Consider the following 15,685-nt stretch of genomic DNA (forward strand, 5'->3'; position numbering starts at 1 on the left):
CGGACACACAAACACAGAACACTGGCAGATACTAGGCAGGAGGTTATTTGTGAATCTCCAAAGGGACCCAGTAAGCAAAATGGCTCTTTGTTTTAGGATACAACTTAGGCTACAGCTACTCTTTCTATCTCTAGCTCATATTAGAGTCCCTTTCAGACTTAGGGCTTGAAAAACCAGTTACTCACCATTCTTCCTGCAAGAATTTATTTACTCTCATTACACTAGAGGGTCAAAGAGATTAACAGATATTTTTGTGGGGCAGAGGGGGCTGGCCCAGTTTACTTCTAATGGAGGCTAAAGAGGTGAGGCAGGCAGGGGAGCCACATAACAGTTGTGTGATCTAGGACAAGCTTCTCAACCTCTGGTGCTCAGTTTCCTCATCAGTAAATACAGGATAAATAAAATACCTAACAGTGCTTTACAACAAGGCCTAAATATTATCTAACCATTTTTATTTTCTTTCTTTTTTTTTAGAGACAAAGTCTCACTCTGTTGCCCCGGCTGGAGTGGAGTGGCATGATCACAGCTCACTGTAAACTCAAACTCCTGGGCTTAAACGATCCTCCTGCCTCAGCCTCCCACCACGCCTGGCTAAGTTTGTGTATTTTTTGTAGAGAAGGGATCTTGCTGTGTTGCCTAGGCTGGTCTTGAACTGCTGGCCTCAATTGATTTTCCCACCTCAGCCTCCCAAAGTGCTGGGATTAGAGGTGCGAACCACCATGCTGGGCCCTTGACCCTTTCTCTTTAAAGGGCCAGATAATAATTTAGGCTATGCAGGTTTTAGGGTTTCTGTTGACTCTATTGTTGTAGCATGAAAGCAGCCATAGACAACATAGACTAATGAGGTTTGCTGTCTTCCAGTGAAACTTTGTTTGCAGAAACAGGCTATAGCACAGATTTGGGCTGTGGCACAGATTTGGCCTGTACGCTGTAGTTTTCAGACCTTTGCTATAGATAGTATTTCAATATTTTGGTTCTTTTTCTCCATATGCAAAAGTACTGATAGTGTTTTATTGCTGTCATATATGCAGGGATGGTTTAAGTTTGAGCATTAATGGAAGAATGAGAAAGAAAGTGTGTGAAGATGTTGGATACCATCTTCTGTTCCATAGAAACAAGTTTTAGAGAATGTTCTTTTCATGCCTTTCCGTCACTTTTACTAGTTACTGTGCCTTCATTTTTTTCTAGTTATACCACAACTTTATTATGATCTGGCCCCTGTTTCAAAGATTCTATTATATTAGATAGCAAACAGAAACATGTTTTTGCTTTTGAAGGAAAAGTGGCTCTCCTGTGAGTTTGAAAATATGTCCGTTTGAGCAGATCTTTAAGGAGAGTAGTGTGCAGCCAATTCCAAGCCTTAGTCTTTTGGGGAAGCATGGTTTTCTAGTAGGTGTTTTGAAAAACAGCTTTATATGTAGCCTCTTAGAACTAGAAACACACACAACCTCAGAAATTGAACTGTCATTAATCAGAGTTGGGGAAACTAAGGCTACACTGTTCATTCTTGTACTGTAATAGTGGGGACTATGTAATAGCCTACCAGTAAGTATGACTATCTGGTACCAAGCTATGTAAGGGTTTTAACTTAGGTAATAAGGTTTCTGGAGCTAAACTCAGTGCTTTCTTGTTTAAGTAGAAACCTTAAATGAGCTTAAATAAAGACTACTGAACCCTCTATTCTCTCTAGTCACCCTACCTTCCCTTATATTCATTCATTTATTGCATCATCAAGTAGTGAAGTGTAGGAGTTTTCTCCCAGGCCACTGGAGACCCCTTTGGTATATGTGTTCGATATACATCGCTCCTGGAGTGACTTAGTGGACTGGCCTGAGGCCATCAGCTAGTAGGCAACAAGCAGGCCAGTGCACAAACATAGGCCTTTTAATTTTCAGAGCAGTGCTATTTTTCTCCTGAAATTGTCAATTTCCCACTGGTTTTATAGTGGAAAACGTAACCCTATTTGAGGCTTGAAATGCATTTTAGCCATTGTGATTGATAATGACATATATCCTAAGGTCCATCTGTATAAGCATGAGAACCAAATTGTCTGTGGGTGGAATTGTCATGTTTTGAAAGTTTCAATTCTCATTTAGTTTTTGCTTTTCTTTGTAGTTGGAAGGAATATCTAAAATAGCAGGTACATGGTTTAAATCCTACCCCTTTCTTCCTCATTCATCTGTTTATTCGTATTGATATTCTTGTTTTCTCTATATCTCTCACTCACCATTTAAAATAGAACATCCCACCAATTTTAGCTGATTCAAATGAAGAAAACTGGAACTAACTTCAGTAAATACCTGAGCAGTGTTGGAACATTAAATGCTTGTGATGGTGCTGCCCATAGGGCAAAATGCAGGCATACCTTAGGATATTGAGAGTTTGGTTCCAGATCACCACAATAAAGCAAATATCTCAATAAAGTGAGTCACACAAAATTTTTGGTTTCCCATTACATATAAAAGTTACAGTTACACTATAGTGTAGTCTGTTAAGTGTGTAATAGCATTATGTCTAAAAGGACACTGTATATACTTTAATTTTAAAATACTTTATTGCTAAAAATTGTTAACGAACATCTGAACCTTTAATAAGTCATAATTTTTTGCTGGTGGAGAGTGAGGGTTGCTGACTGATCAGGGTGGTGGTTGCTGAAAGTTATAGGTTGGCTAGGGCTCTTTCCTTTCCTTCCCCTTCCCCTTTCTCGTCCCCTTCTCCTTCCCCTTCCCCTTCTCTTCCCCTTCCCTTCCCCATCCCTTCCCCTCCCCTTTTTTTTTTGAGATGGAGTCTCTGTTGGCAGGCTAGGCTGGAGGCTTGGGTGTAGTGGTGTGATCATAGCTTACTAGACCCTCAAACTCCTAGACTTAAACAATCCTCCTGCCTCAGCCTCCTGAGTAGCTGGGACTACAGGTGCTTGCCACCACACACGGGTAAATTTTTAAAAATTTTTGTTGAGGCCAGGCACGGTGGCTCATGGCCTGTAATCCTAGCATGCCTTGTAGTCCCAGCTACTCAGGAGGCTGAGGCAGAAGGATTGCTTGAGCCCAGGAGTTTGAGGTTGCTGTGAGCTAGGCTGACGCCATGGCACTCATTCTAGCCCGGGCAACATAGTGAGACTGTGTCCCCCCCAAAAAATTTTTTTATTGAGATGGGGGTCTTACTGTGTTGCCAAGGCTGGTCTCAAACCCCTGGCCTCAAGCAGTCCTCCTGCCTTCACTTCCTAAAGCACTAGGATTATAGGCATGAGCCACTGCATCCACCCAGCCATGGCAGTTTTTAAAAATAATGCAGTTTGCTACATTGATTGATGGTTCCTTTCGTGAAAGATTTCTCTTCAGTAGCTTGCTTTGCTGTTATGTGGTGTTTTACCTATGGCAAAACTTCTTTCACAATTGGATTCAATCCTCTAAAACCCTGCTGCTGCCTTATCAACTAAATTTATGTAATATTCTAAATGTTTTCTTGTCATTTCAACAGTGGTCACAACATCTTCACCAAGAGTAGATTCCATCTCAAGAAACCACTTTCTTTGCTCATCCATAAGAAGAAACTTCTCATCTAGTAAAGTTTCATTAAGAGATTGCAGACTGCGCTTCTAGCTCTAGTTCTCTTGCTGTTTCCACTACATCTGCAGTTACTTCTTCCACTGAAGTCTTGAACCCCTCTAAGTCATCCATAAGGGTTGGAATCAACTTCTTCAACACTCCTGTTAATGTTATCATTTTGACTTCCTTCCATGAATCACAGATATTCTTAATGGCATCTAAAATAGTGAATCCTTTCCAGAAGCTTTTCAACTTACTTTGCCCAGATCCATCATCAGAGGAATTACTATCTAGCAGCTGTAGCCCTATGAAATGTATTTATTAAATAATAAGACTTGAAAGTTGAAATTAGTCTTTGATCCATAGGCTACAGAATGGATGTTGTATTAGTAGGCATGAAAACAACATTCATTTTCTTGTATATCTCCATTAGAGCTCTTGGGTGATAGGTGTATTGTCAATGAGCAGTAATATTTTGAAAGGAATCTTTTTTCCTGAGCAGTAGTTCTCAATGGTGGGCTTAAAATATTCAGTAGAGCATGCTGTAAACATGCTGTCGTCTAAGCTTTGTTGTCTCATTCATAGAGCACAGGCAGAGTAGATTTAGCATAATTCTTAAGGGCCCAGGATTTTTAGAATGGTAAATGAGCACTGACTTCAACTTAAGGTCACCAACTGAATTAGCTCATAACAAGAGTCAGCCTATCCTTTGAAGCTTTGAAGCCAAACATTGACTTCTGCTATGAAATCTTAGGTGGCCTCTTCTTCCAATAGAAAGCTGTTTCATTTACATTGAAAATCTATTGTTTAGTGTAGCCACCTTCATCGATTATCTTAGCTATATCTTCTGGATAACTTGCTGCAGCTTCTATAACAGCACTTGCTGCTTCACCTTGTGCTTTTATGTTATGGAGATTACTTCTTCCCTTAAACCTTATGAACCAGCCTCTCCTGTCTTCAAGCTTTTCTTCTGCAGCTTCCTCACCTCTCTCAGCCTTCAGTTGAAGAGAATTAGGGCCTTGCTCTGGATTAAGTTTTGGTTTAAGGGAATGTTGTGGCTGGTTTGATCTTGTATCCAGACTACTGAAACTTTCTCCCTATTAGCAATAAGGCTGTTTTGCTTTCTTATCATTTGTGTGTTTACTGGAGTAACACTTTTAATTTCCTTCAAGAATTTTGCCTTTGCCTTCACAGCTTGGTTTAGTGTTTAGTACAAGAGGCCTAGTTCTCGGCCTCTCTCAGCTTTTGACATGCCCTCAGTAAGCTTAAATGAGACAAGTGTGACTCTTCTTTCACTTGAACACTCATAGGCAGTTGTAGGGTTATTGTGTCTCAGGGAATAGGGATGCCCAAGGAGAGGGAGAAAGATGGGGAGAAGGGCAGAGAGGGAAAGAGAGAGGGCGATGGCCAGTCGTAGAGCAGTCAGAACACCCACACCATTTATGGATTAAGTGTTCCATTTTATATGGGTGTGGATCATGGTACCCCAAAACAATTATAATAGTGTGTCAGAGATCACTGATTATAGGTCACCATAACAGATATAATAATAATGAAAAAGTTTGAAATATTGGGAGAATTACCAAAATGGGACACAGAGACACAAAGTGAGCACATGCTGTTGGAAAAATAGTGCCAATAGACTTGCTTGAGTTGCCACAACCCTTCAATTTGTAAAAAGTGCAATATCTGCGAAGTGCAGTACAGTGAAATGCAATAAAACGAGATATACCTGTAAAAAGCATGTCACCTTGTGAACAGAGGAAGACATGATCAAAATACATATCACAAGAGGGGTGAAGAAGGTAGGTACATCGAACATAGGGAGAAGCTTGTTGACATATATTAAGTTGGAGACGCAGAAATGGTTGGGGATCCTCAGCCCAAAAGACCTAAAGGCTGCAAGTTGGATTGGGGAATGTTAAGGGAGAATGATGATACCAGCATTTAAATTTGTTTTTCAGTCAATGCTGGGCTAAGGTATATTTGTTTACATAATACTCCCATTTGACAGTGAGAACATTATTTTTAGGGTAAACTTGAGTGCCCAGGTTGGGTCAGCTCTAGCACAGCAGGTCCTCAGATAACATCATTTCATTATAATGTTGATGAGAAAAAAAAATTGATTCCTGACCCGGGGCCACTGTCTGTGTGACATTTTCTTGGTCTCCCCAAGTCTGTGTGGGTTTTCCTTGATACTCCAGTTTTCTCCCACATCTCAGAGATGTACAAGGTCAGTTAATTGGCATGTCTGAATCATCCCAGTCTGAGTGTGTCTGGGTGTGTGTGAGTGTTCTCTGCAATGGAATGGTGTTCTGTCCGAGAAGTTTCCTGCCTTGTGCCCTGAGCTGCTGGGATAAACTCCAGCCACGTGAGACCCTGAACTGGAATAATTAGATAAATAATTACATTACTTGTTTTTATTAATCTTCCTTAACTGTATGTATAGCTGGCATTTGTTTGAGTGTTTAATATTAGAAGTGTTTTGTTTTTTATTCTTGTTTATATCAGTTAGCCTGTGGTAAAATTGGTTTCATTATATGTTGTTTTGCTTATGTTGCAGTTTCCAAGAACCTATTGAGGACATTAAGGGAGGACTTACTGTACTTTAATGGGAGGCAACATTAGTCAAGAATTAGGCTTCATTTTAGGGAAGCTTCCTGTGGTCTGTTTTCCTTGAACAGTGCTATTAGATTTTTAGGTATTATCTTCCAATAACATCTATTTGGTTTTATTTACTTCAAAGAACTGTATTGTTTGTTTATATTATAAAAGACTTTAGTATAAAGAATGATGTACATGCCACAGAATAGAGAGCTAAAGCCTAAAGGTACAGAGTTTTAGAAACCAGGTAATAGTGCAATAAAACTTTAAATTTCTTTGTATTTATGAGGCTGGTAATTTTGATACATCCTATTCCACACCAGGCATATCACTAAGGGATGATTTGGCAAGCATGGTACCTGGTGAAGAGCAAGAGTTTGAGAGATTTCCAAGAGAATCTTAACTACTTCAGTATGGCGCTCACCGGCCGCGAAACTTTGCCCACAGCCGGCAGTCACAGTCCAAACGATAGTTTGTGCTGTGCATTGATGACGAATGTGTTTTGCTCTTGTGTGACAAGGAAAGCTTTAAAGCACTGAAAGCTTGTTTTATTTTATAGGCAGCTTTACTTGTAATGTAAATATCAGAATAGGTAACATATACATATATGTTTGTATTACGTTATTTTTAAATGTTCACAATTTTATTTTGATAAATAAAAAATTAGGAAAGTCATATCACGGCTGTTGACTAAAGTCGATGCTCGGCTGTGTGCCTTCATATCACGGCTGTCCGCTAAAGTCGCTGTGTGCATTCGAATATAGTTGACCTTGGTACCAAAGTGGTTAAAAGAGGAGCACTTCCCTTTAGGGATGTTTTAAAAACTCCTGAGGTCTTTTTCTTCCTTTCTTTAAGAATAATTAAGAGTAACTGGATATTAAAGTAACAGCTAAACTAGATTCCACACTCTTCGAGTGGTCTGATTGAATCATCATCTTCATGATTTTCTTATCTTTTTATTAATGGATGGCCAGAGGTATTTAGCCTCCTCTTATGTAGCAGTTGTCATTAATTTTTCAAACTTTGCTAATCTATCCTGGTCACATTTCTGAAGAAGTTCAGACTTTCAAAAGATTTACACTTGGGAATGGTATGCCCTCACGTTTCCAACTTTCTAGTCTGTCTAGCAGCTTCCAGGACCTTCTTGGATGTGTGTATATGTCCTTTTTGTCATTCCCTGTTATCTTAAATCCACTTCAGGAAGTCAGCTTCTGGTAGATTTCTGATTGTAGTCCTTTTTGCTTTAAGTGCCCGGAGAGAGCTTCATTTATTCTGAGCTTCCTAGAATAGTTTGTATAACCATTTCCTTTGGTTGTTGAGGTAATCCCAATACGCCCATCTCGGGGCCAAGATTTCTAATATGCCCTTTTTCTCAGAAAGGCCATACCCAGCTACTCTCTTGCCCCCTCACTCAGGAGTAATTAGTTGTTAGACTGTGCTAGATGCTGTGAGGCATCCAGCGATGAATTATATGCAGCTACTACTCTCAAGGAACTTGTATCCCAGGAGGGGAAATAAGATATACGCATTAATAATGATTATACAAGGTAATGGTGAGGGCAGAAAGAGAGGTGTAGATCAAAGGCTCTTAAGGTTCACAAGAAAGGACCACTTCCAGGTAGTAACATTTAGAGAAGACTTTGTAGAGAGATACCAGTTGAGTTGAACATTGTAGAAAAAATCTTTTTATGATGGACTTTGATTCTTCGCTTTCTAGTTTTGGAAAACAGATAATTAAAACCATGTAAGTTAATAGATACTGGAAACTATTCAGCACATCAACTCAATCCTTAAGTCTTTATTAAACAGATAGCCTTATTCAAGTATTTACAAAGTAATTAATGAACATGAATAATAAATCTAATATTAATAATGAATTATATTTGGGAAATTCTATATTGCATTTCTCATAAGAATGATCTAAGCTAACATGGCTTGGTCTTAAGACAGTTTTGTCCTTGGTCTTAAGATAATGTTTTCCTTGTCAACTTTATATAAATGTGTAACTTTATCCAGTGTTAGAGATATAATTTGGAATGAGAAGGGTCCTGGAATAAATTTCTTCTTACTTTTAAATACATGCCTTCTGTTGTACCTTAGAAGATGAACCCAGCACACTTTCCATGGGCTGTAGATGTTGTTAATGGGCTACTTCTGTAGCAATATCAATTCATTTGCAATTAATACATTACTAAATTAAGAGGTGGGCAGGGTGTGTGGGGGGTGCAGTGGCTCACACCCAGCACTTTGGGAGGATAAGGTGGGAGGATCGCTTGAGGCCAGGAGTTCAGGACCAGCCCAGGCAGCATAGCAATACCCCATCTCTACAAAAAATTTTAAAAAACCACCAAGCGTGGTGATGCATGCTTGTAGTCCCAGGTACTCGGAAGGCTGAGGTGGGAAGATTGCTTGAGCCTAAGGAGACTGAGGTTGCAGTGAGCTGTAATGTCACTGCACTCCAGTCTGGGCTACAGAATGAGACTCTATCTAAATAAATAAAATAAGAGATGATGATTAAGGTTGCTTTATATTTTTTAATTTGTTGGAGTGTTTGGCCAGGAAATTTTGGTTTTGTTTATGATTAGGTTTTTGTTTTTAATAAAAGAGGTTTATTTGGCTCATGGTTCCGAATTGGAAGATGAATGGTTAGGTTTTATAATTTTAGTTAAATCATGCCTCCATGAGAAAATATCAGACCACTAATTTGTTTTCCATAAGATTTTTTGCTTGACATTTGGTGTAATTTTTAAAGTTCTATGCAAAGAATGGATCTGCTTTAGGGGAAGGCTTTTGAATAAAAGTACTCACCTTTTCCAGGAATTTACGATAACAATTTATGTTCTTCCAAAAGATACTACTAATAATCTCTGCAAAGATGCTAGAAAACATACTTTAAACCTTTTTCTCTTTTTCCTTATGAGAGGATCTTGTATCCCTGATAGGGGATCTTTGTCTTTTGAAGTCAGGAATTTATAAGACGAGGTTGCTGGATGGAAAAATCATAAAGGCTGTAACTCTAAATTGAACGCTCAGATGGAATTTCACTTGTAAATTAAACTTAATGCATGTAAAGAAGAACAGTCAGAGCTATCTAAAGATGGGAAAGAATGTGTTACCAGTAAGCCAGTTTCCTAGAACTGGAGAGGGAGGTGCTCAAATTTAAGCTGAATGACCACTTAAGGTAGAATGGGGTTGAGGGGAGCAGAGGGTGAAGAGGAGCTGTGAGCATTGTATAGAGGGATGGGCCTGAGTGTCTCTTGATGTCTTTTTTTCAGTCCTAAACTTCTGTGACGCAGTAAATCTAAAGGACGTTATTATTGACTTTACATTATTTGCCATTATCCATTTGGAATTTTCTAATGGAGATGAGCATCTCAATTTTAAAACTTACCCTTTAATACATTTTCAATTCCAGAAAAATGTGATAACGTCTGTTTTGTACCCAACTCCCACTTACAACAGTGTGTGGCTCTGAGCCAGCCAAAGATTCATTCATGATCTATTGACTACACAGATGTTTGGAGACTGATCAGAGTTTTCTGATAATTATTTTTATTTCCAGAAAGATTTTTTTTGCCCCATTTTTAAAAAGTTAGATTGAGTCTCACTGTCTTCATTGTTATGAGGTAGGAAACTGTTAATAAATAAGTAAACTTCTCTAGATTACCTTGATTTCTTTATTCTCAGTACATTTGAGAGAGTAAGTAATGTATAGGTCATGTGCATGTGGTAATAAATGAAAATGTCACAGGAGTTGAGTTGAGGGAATCTTACTCAGTTATTTAGGACTCAAGATTTTATCTAGTCAGTTCCAACTATGATTCAACACTTCCTTTAACTCCCTTCAGAAACACCAAGATCATATTGCATCCCAGGTACTTAAGAGTTTCTGTTGATGTATAGAGAGCTGTTTATAGGCCTCCAGCACCAGAAATTGGCTCCAAACCGTTTCCCATTACATCATCACCCACTGATGTCATTACAGAGTGAAATCTGCTTTGAAGATTGTACTCTTGTTTTCTTTCCATTTCTTTCCTCTCATCATTTCCTTTAGAAGGAAAAAGAAAAGAAAAAAATTAGACCTCTGGGACAATCCCAGGTAAACATTTAAGAGTGAATTGAACATCCACACAGACTAAACCTAAAGTTACCAGCCTTCATTCCATTCTACTGATGGAGAGTGATCAGCTCAGCATGCATCCACATGGAGTCTGGAAAGTAACACACTCGGTCATGTGATACCTGGCTTTGGTGCTTTTCTTTCAGCCCCTCAGAATTAGTTCTTAATGACTCACATAGCTCTTTGCCAGCATCCTGTCACTGGCATGTTAAACCTTTTCAAAAAATTCCCTTTTTTGAAAAGCGAATTTCTATTCCCCAGAATAGAAATTCTTAGGAGATCACTAAGTTTCTCATTCTTTGCATTTAATTAAACTGTTTCTTGCAGTTTTTGCAGATAAGCAGTTAAGCCATCTGGAGTTGGGTTCTGTTTTTTTTTTTTTTTACCCCCCCCCCCCCCATAAATCTTTTAAGACATTACAATACAGGTTGAATACCCATAATCTGAAAATCCAAAAACTGAATTGCTTTGACATCTGAAACATTTTGAGTGCCAACATGACATTCAAAAGAAGTGTTCATTAGAGCATTTTGAATTTTGGATTTTCAGATTTAGGATGCTAAGCTGGTAAGTATAATACAAACTTACCTCTAAATCCAAAAAATCTGAAATCTAAAACACTTCTGGTTGAAAGCATTTCTGATAAGGGATTCTCAACTTATATTATCTACAGTTACAGCTGATGTGGGGATCCTTACTCATCTTCCTTCCTCCATCACAAAGCAGTTGACTAAATGCAAATTCTGACCCTCTTCTGTATCCTTATTTTAATTCTCCATTGTTTTTCAACTATCTTTAAAGCTTCCAGTTGCTGGTATGCTGTGTTTGGCTTTATGCCTAATAGGAAGGTTCAGATTAGGAAAGAACTGGCAAGTAGTTTCAGTTCAGAGACTTCATGTTACCTACTCAATTATTGGCCTAGTGTTCAGCACTTTTATGTCCTTTAAGGCAGATTTGCTTGAGATTAGAAAGAATAATAATCATCAGTAGTCCTAGAGACATGGGACCTCAGTGTCTAAAACTTGTCTTTTTTTTTTTTTTTTTTTTTTAAAGAGACAAGGTCTTGCTATGTTGTCCCCAGGCTGGCTTCATACTCCTGGGCTCTAGTGATCCTCTCCCTCAGATTACAGGTGCATGCCTCATGCCTAGCTTGGCTCCTTTTTTTTGTTTGTTTGTTTTTTGTTTTAAGACTTTAGGTTTACATTTCTGTATGGTGTTAATCACTGGGGACCCTTAAAATGTTTGCTGAAGGCTGTGTCATGGAGGATGAAAAGCCATAGAGAACTTGAAAAAGCTTTGCAGGAATTGGCATTGAAAATTATGGACTGAACTAAGGCACAAAATACTTTCCTCACCCGACCCCTGCCCCCAGAAGAAGTTTTTTTTTTCTTTTTTTTTTTTTTTTTTTTGGGACAGTTCTGCATGTGGACCCCAGAAGAAGTTAAAAGCCCTTGATTCACATTAGGATTTCAGTTTGGATTTCTAGCAACTGTGAATTTTCTAGTTGGAGCTCTTTGATAGTCTCTGTGATATAAGCTAGTAGAAGGAAAAACTTTCCTCTAAATGTTTGTGTTAAGATTTAAGTCTGTGCTAAAAATCTCTTCAGCACAATTATATACCTTGTCAGACTGAAGAATTGCATGAATCAGTGAAAACATCCACAGAAAAAGATACAAATGACATGCCTGGACAGAAAGTCTGACTTTATTATTTCTAATGTGTTTTGTTTATGTGCTTATTTTCAGTTATCGAAATGTCCACAGAAGGAGGATTTGGTGGTACTAGCAGCAGTGATGCCCAGCAAAGCCTACAGTCCTTCTGGCCTCGTGTCATGGAAGAAATCCGGAATTTAACAGTGGTAAGGAAGATTGTGAAACTTTTTAGAAGAGTGTAAAGAGCTATGGGATGATTAACTGAAACTTAGACTAAAAACATGCTTAATTTCAAGCACATTTACAAAGGCATATTCATTCCTACCCTGATTAGGAAAATGAAAATATAATTTACCTTAGGTGAGGTAACTACAAAGGTGTCTTTTATATCTTAGTGGCTTTCCTTAGGCATGTGGGTGTATAGTAGATGCTTTGACTTGGGGGTAGTTTAATGTGAGGCATATCTTTTAGGAAATGTAGAATAGCAGAGATCTCACCTTCCTTCAGTAGCTATAGCTCATTTCTTAAGCCTCACTTAATGGCCCTGTCAAATTTCTAGAACTTGGTGAAAACCATTGGGCAATGTATTCACCAACAAATCTGTTGTGAGCCAGGTATTCTTTCTGGGTGTTAAAAGATACATTTAGATCAGGGTTTCTCAATAGTAACATTGTTGATATTTGGGGCCAGATAATTCTTTCTTGTAAGGGGTTGTTTTGTACATTATGGGATGTTTAGCAGCATCCCTGGCCACTACTCACTAGATGCCTGTAGAAAAGTCTCCAGACATTGGCAAATGTCCTTTTGCGCTAAAATCACCCCCTGTTGAGAACCACTGGCATAGAAGAATCCAGTAGAACCCTGGCCTTGAGGAGCTTACAGTCGGTAATTATAACCAGAGTCATTTAGAGGGCAGGTATTTATTAAATACTTGCTGTGTCAGGCACAGTGATAAGTCTTGAGGCAGTAAAAGTCAAAGTGCTTTGGAAGCACAGAGGATATTTCTCTCTGGTAAGTTAGGGAAGGCTTTAAGGAAAGGGAACATTTTTGTTGGGTCTTGAAATATGAGTAGGCATTCACCAGATAAAAAGGATAGGATAGTATATCTTGGGCAGAGAATAGGGCATGCGTAAAGGCATGGAGGCCCAGAATGGAGGGCTTTATGTTTAGAGGAACATCAGAAATTCAGAGTGGCTAGACATTATTGTGTGGTTAGTGGAGGTTGAGGGTAGGAGTAAAGTATGTGGTATGAGAGTGGTAGCAGAGGGTGAGACAGGTTAGAATTGGAGTATTTTCAGAATGCAGTGTCATATCCTGAATGATGAATGTTCCATTTGGTGTCATTTTAGCAAATACTGAAGGAGCTCCCTGTGTTGGATGTGTCATTCCTGCCCTGGAGGTATTAGCATCCTGGCAGAACAGACACTAAATTCCTTCCTGATATAGGACTAATGTTGCAATTCCTTAGGGTTAATGGTGTTTAACCTCTGATATACAAGGTCAATTTATTTGTTCACTCAACAAATATATACTTTGCACCTCCTGTGGCTATGCTAGATACGTGGATCCAGTAGTGAACCAGACAGACAAGATCATTGTCCTCATGGAACATACATTCTGGTGAGATAGGCTATAAGCAAGTAATGAATGAAATAAAATATTGTAACTTATTGTGATAAATGCCCACTGACTTCAGGGAATTCATATTTTAGATGTACCTGGGAGTCCTGTTTGTTTATATGGGGGGTTTTCAGCAATTGAACTTGGCTTGGCCTTTCTTAGAGTGTTCAGAGCGAACTTCCACTGGAAAGTCATTGTTTCCTTCCTCTAGTCTAAAGGTGGTAGTTACTTATACTGACTCAGATATAAAAGAGAAGGGAGGAAAACTGAAATTATAAACTTAAAAGTGTAGTGTTTTGTTCATATTTTAGGGGGATAATCTCATGGTTAAGCTTATTGGATTTTAGTTCTGTGGTCAGCTTGGTGTAAAACTAATGCCCTCCTGGAGCATGATGGGACTAGGCCAAGGCAGCAAGTCTGTATACCAGCTTAAGCCCAGAGACATAAATCCAGAATCAGGCAAGTGGCCAGATAAACTCTGGAGATTTAAGCTCAACACTTAACTTTTCTGCATTTTGTTGGGCTTTGAATTTTATTTTATTTTTTTTAGTAGTGGTAAAAAAAAAAAAAGCACATAAAATTTACCACCTTAACCATTTTTAAATGTGCAGTTCAGTAAGTGTTAAGTATATTCATGAAATAATCTCCAGAATTTTTTCATATTACAGAACTGAAATTCTGTACTTACTAAACAACTCCAGCCCCTGGTAACCACCATTCTACTTTGTGTTTCTGAATTTGACTACTTTAGATACCTCACATAAATTAGAATCATATAGCACAAATGGTTTTGCCCCACTGTAAGCTAATGTAAGTGTTCTGAGCATGTTTTAAGGTAGGCTAGGCTAAGCTATGATGTTTGGTAGGTTATATATTAAATACATTTTTAGCTTAGGATATTTTGAACTTATGATGGGTTTATCGGGACATAACCCCATTGTAAGTAGAGGAACATCTGTATTGGTCTTTTTGTGACTTTAGCTTATTTCACTTAGTGTGATGTCTTCAAGGTTCATCATTCATACCACATTTTGTTTATCTGTTCATATGTTGATGGACATTTGGGTTGCTTCTACTGCTTGGCTATTGTGAATAGTGCTGCTATGTACATGAGTGTGTAAATATTTCTTCCAGACCCTGGGCTTTGATTTGTAACCTACTTGGTTTACTTTTCAAGTTTGATTGCCAACAAAGCGGATTCTGGTGTTGACCAAATTTTAGTACCTAGACATCTAGTTTATCAGAAGTTAAGGCCGGCGCGGTGGCTCACGCCTATAACCCTAGCACTCTGGGAGGCTGAGGCGAGTGGATTGCTCAAGGTCAGGAGTTCAAGACCAGCCTGAGCAAGAGGGAGACCCCCTGTCTACTATAAATAGAAAGAAATTTAATTGGCCAACTAATTTATATAGAAAAAAATTAGCTGGGCATGGTGGCGCATGTCTGTAGTCCCAGCTACTCGGGAGGCTGAGGCAGTAGGATTGCTTTAGCCCAGGAGTTTTTTTTTTTTTTTTTTTTTTGAGACAGAGTCTCGCTTGTTGCCCAGGCTAGAGTGAGTGCCGTGGCGTCAGCCTAGCTCATAGCAACCTCAAACTCCTGGCTCAAGCAATCCTGCTGCCTCAGCCTCCCAAGTAGCTGGGACTACAGGCATGTGCCACCATGCCCGGCTAATTTTATATATATATTAGTTGGCCAATTAATTTATTTCTATTTATAGTAGAGACGGGGTCTCGCTCTTGCTCAGGCTGGTTTCGAACTCCTGACCTCGAGCAATCCGCCCGCCTCAGCCTCCCAGAGAGCTAGGATTACAGGCGTGAGCCACCGCGCCCGGCTTAGCCCAGGAGTTTGAGGTTGCTGTGAGTTAGGCTGATGCCATGGCTGTGAGCTAGGCTGATGCTCACTCTAGCCTAGGCAACAGAGTGAGACTCTGTCTCAAAAAAAAAAAAAAAAATTAAAAGAGAATTACTTTGAGGGTTTCAGTTTTGGTTCAGGTTTTGTGGGTGAAGAGAAAGATAAAGAGGAAGTTATCTTTACTCATTCTTCTATTGATGACTAACTAAAATTTTTCTCCCGTGACCCTTGAGAAAGACTCCTAGACTTCTGCTGTGCTGTGTCTTTTACATCAGATACTTAGAACAATTTCTGGT

At 39.0% G+C, this 15,685-nt stretch overlaps 1 protein-coding gene across 12 annotated transcripts in view; it reads left to right on the top strand.

The window, feature by feature from the left end:
- The window catches only part of NFYC (nuclear transcription factor Y subunit gamma), a 75,464-nt gene that overhangs the window by 29,540 nt on the left and 30,239 nt on the right, over positions 1-15,685 (top strand). For 11 of the 12 annotated variants that reach the window (XM_075997084.1, XM_075997059.1, XM_075997079.1 and 8 more), the window contains exon 2: positions 12,015-12,127. In XM_075997084.1, coding sequence (XP_075853199.1) covers positions 12,023-12,127 — 105 coding nt within the window. In that variant the 5' untranslated portion in view covers positions 12,015-12,022. Of the gene's footprint in view, positions 1-474; positions 708-12,014; positions 12,128-15,685 lie in introns of all 12 variants that reach the window. The other variant, XM_075997070.1, reaches the window with a different exon arrangement.

Source organism: Microcebus murinus, chromosome 2 (genome assembly GCF_040939455.1).
Source record: "Microcebus murinus isolate Inina chromosome 2, M.murinus_Inina_mat1.0, whole genome shotgun sequence".
Classification (NCBI taxonomy): domain Eukaryota; kingdom Metazoa; phylum Chordata; class Mammalia; order Primates; family Cheirogaleidae; genus Microcebus; species Microcebus murinus.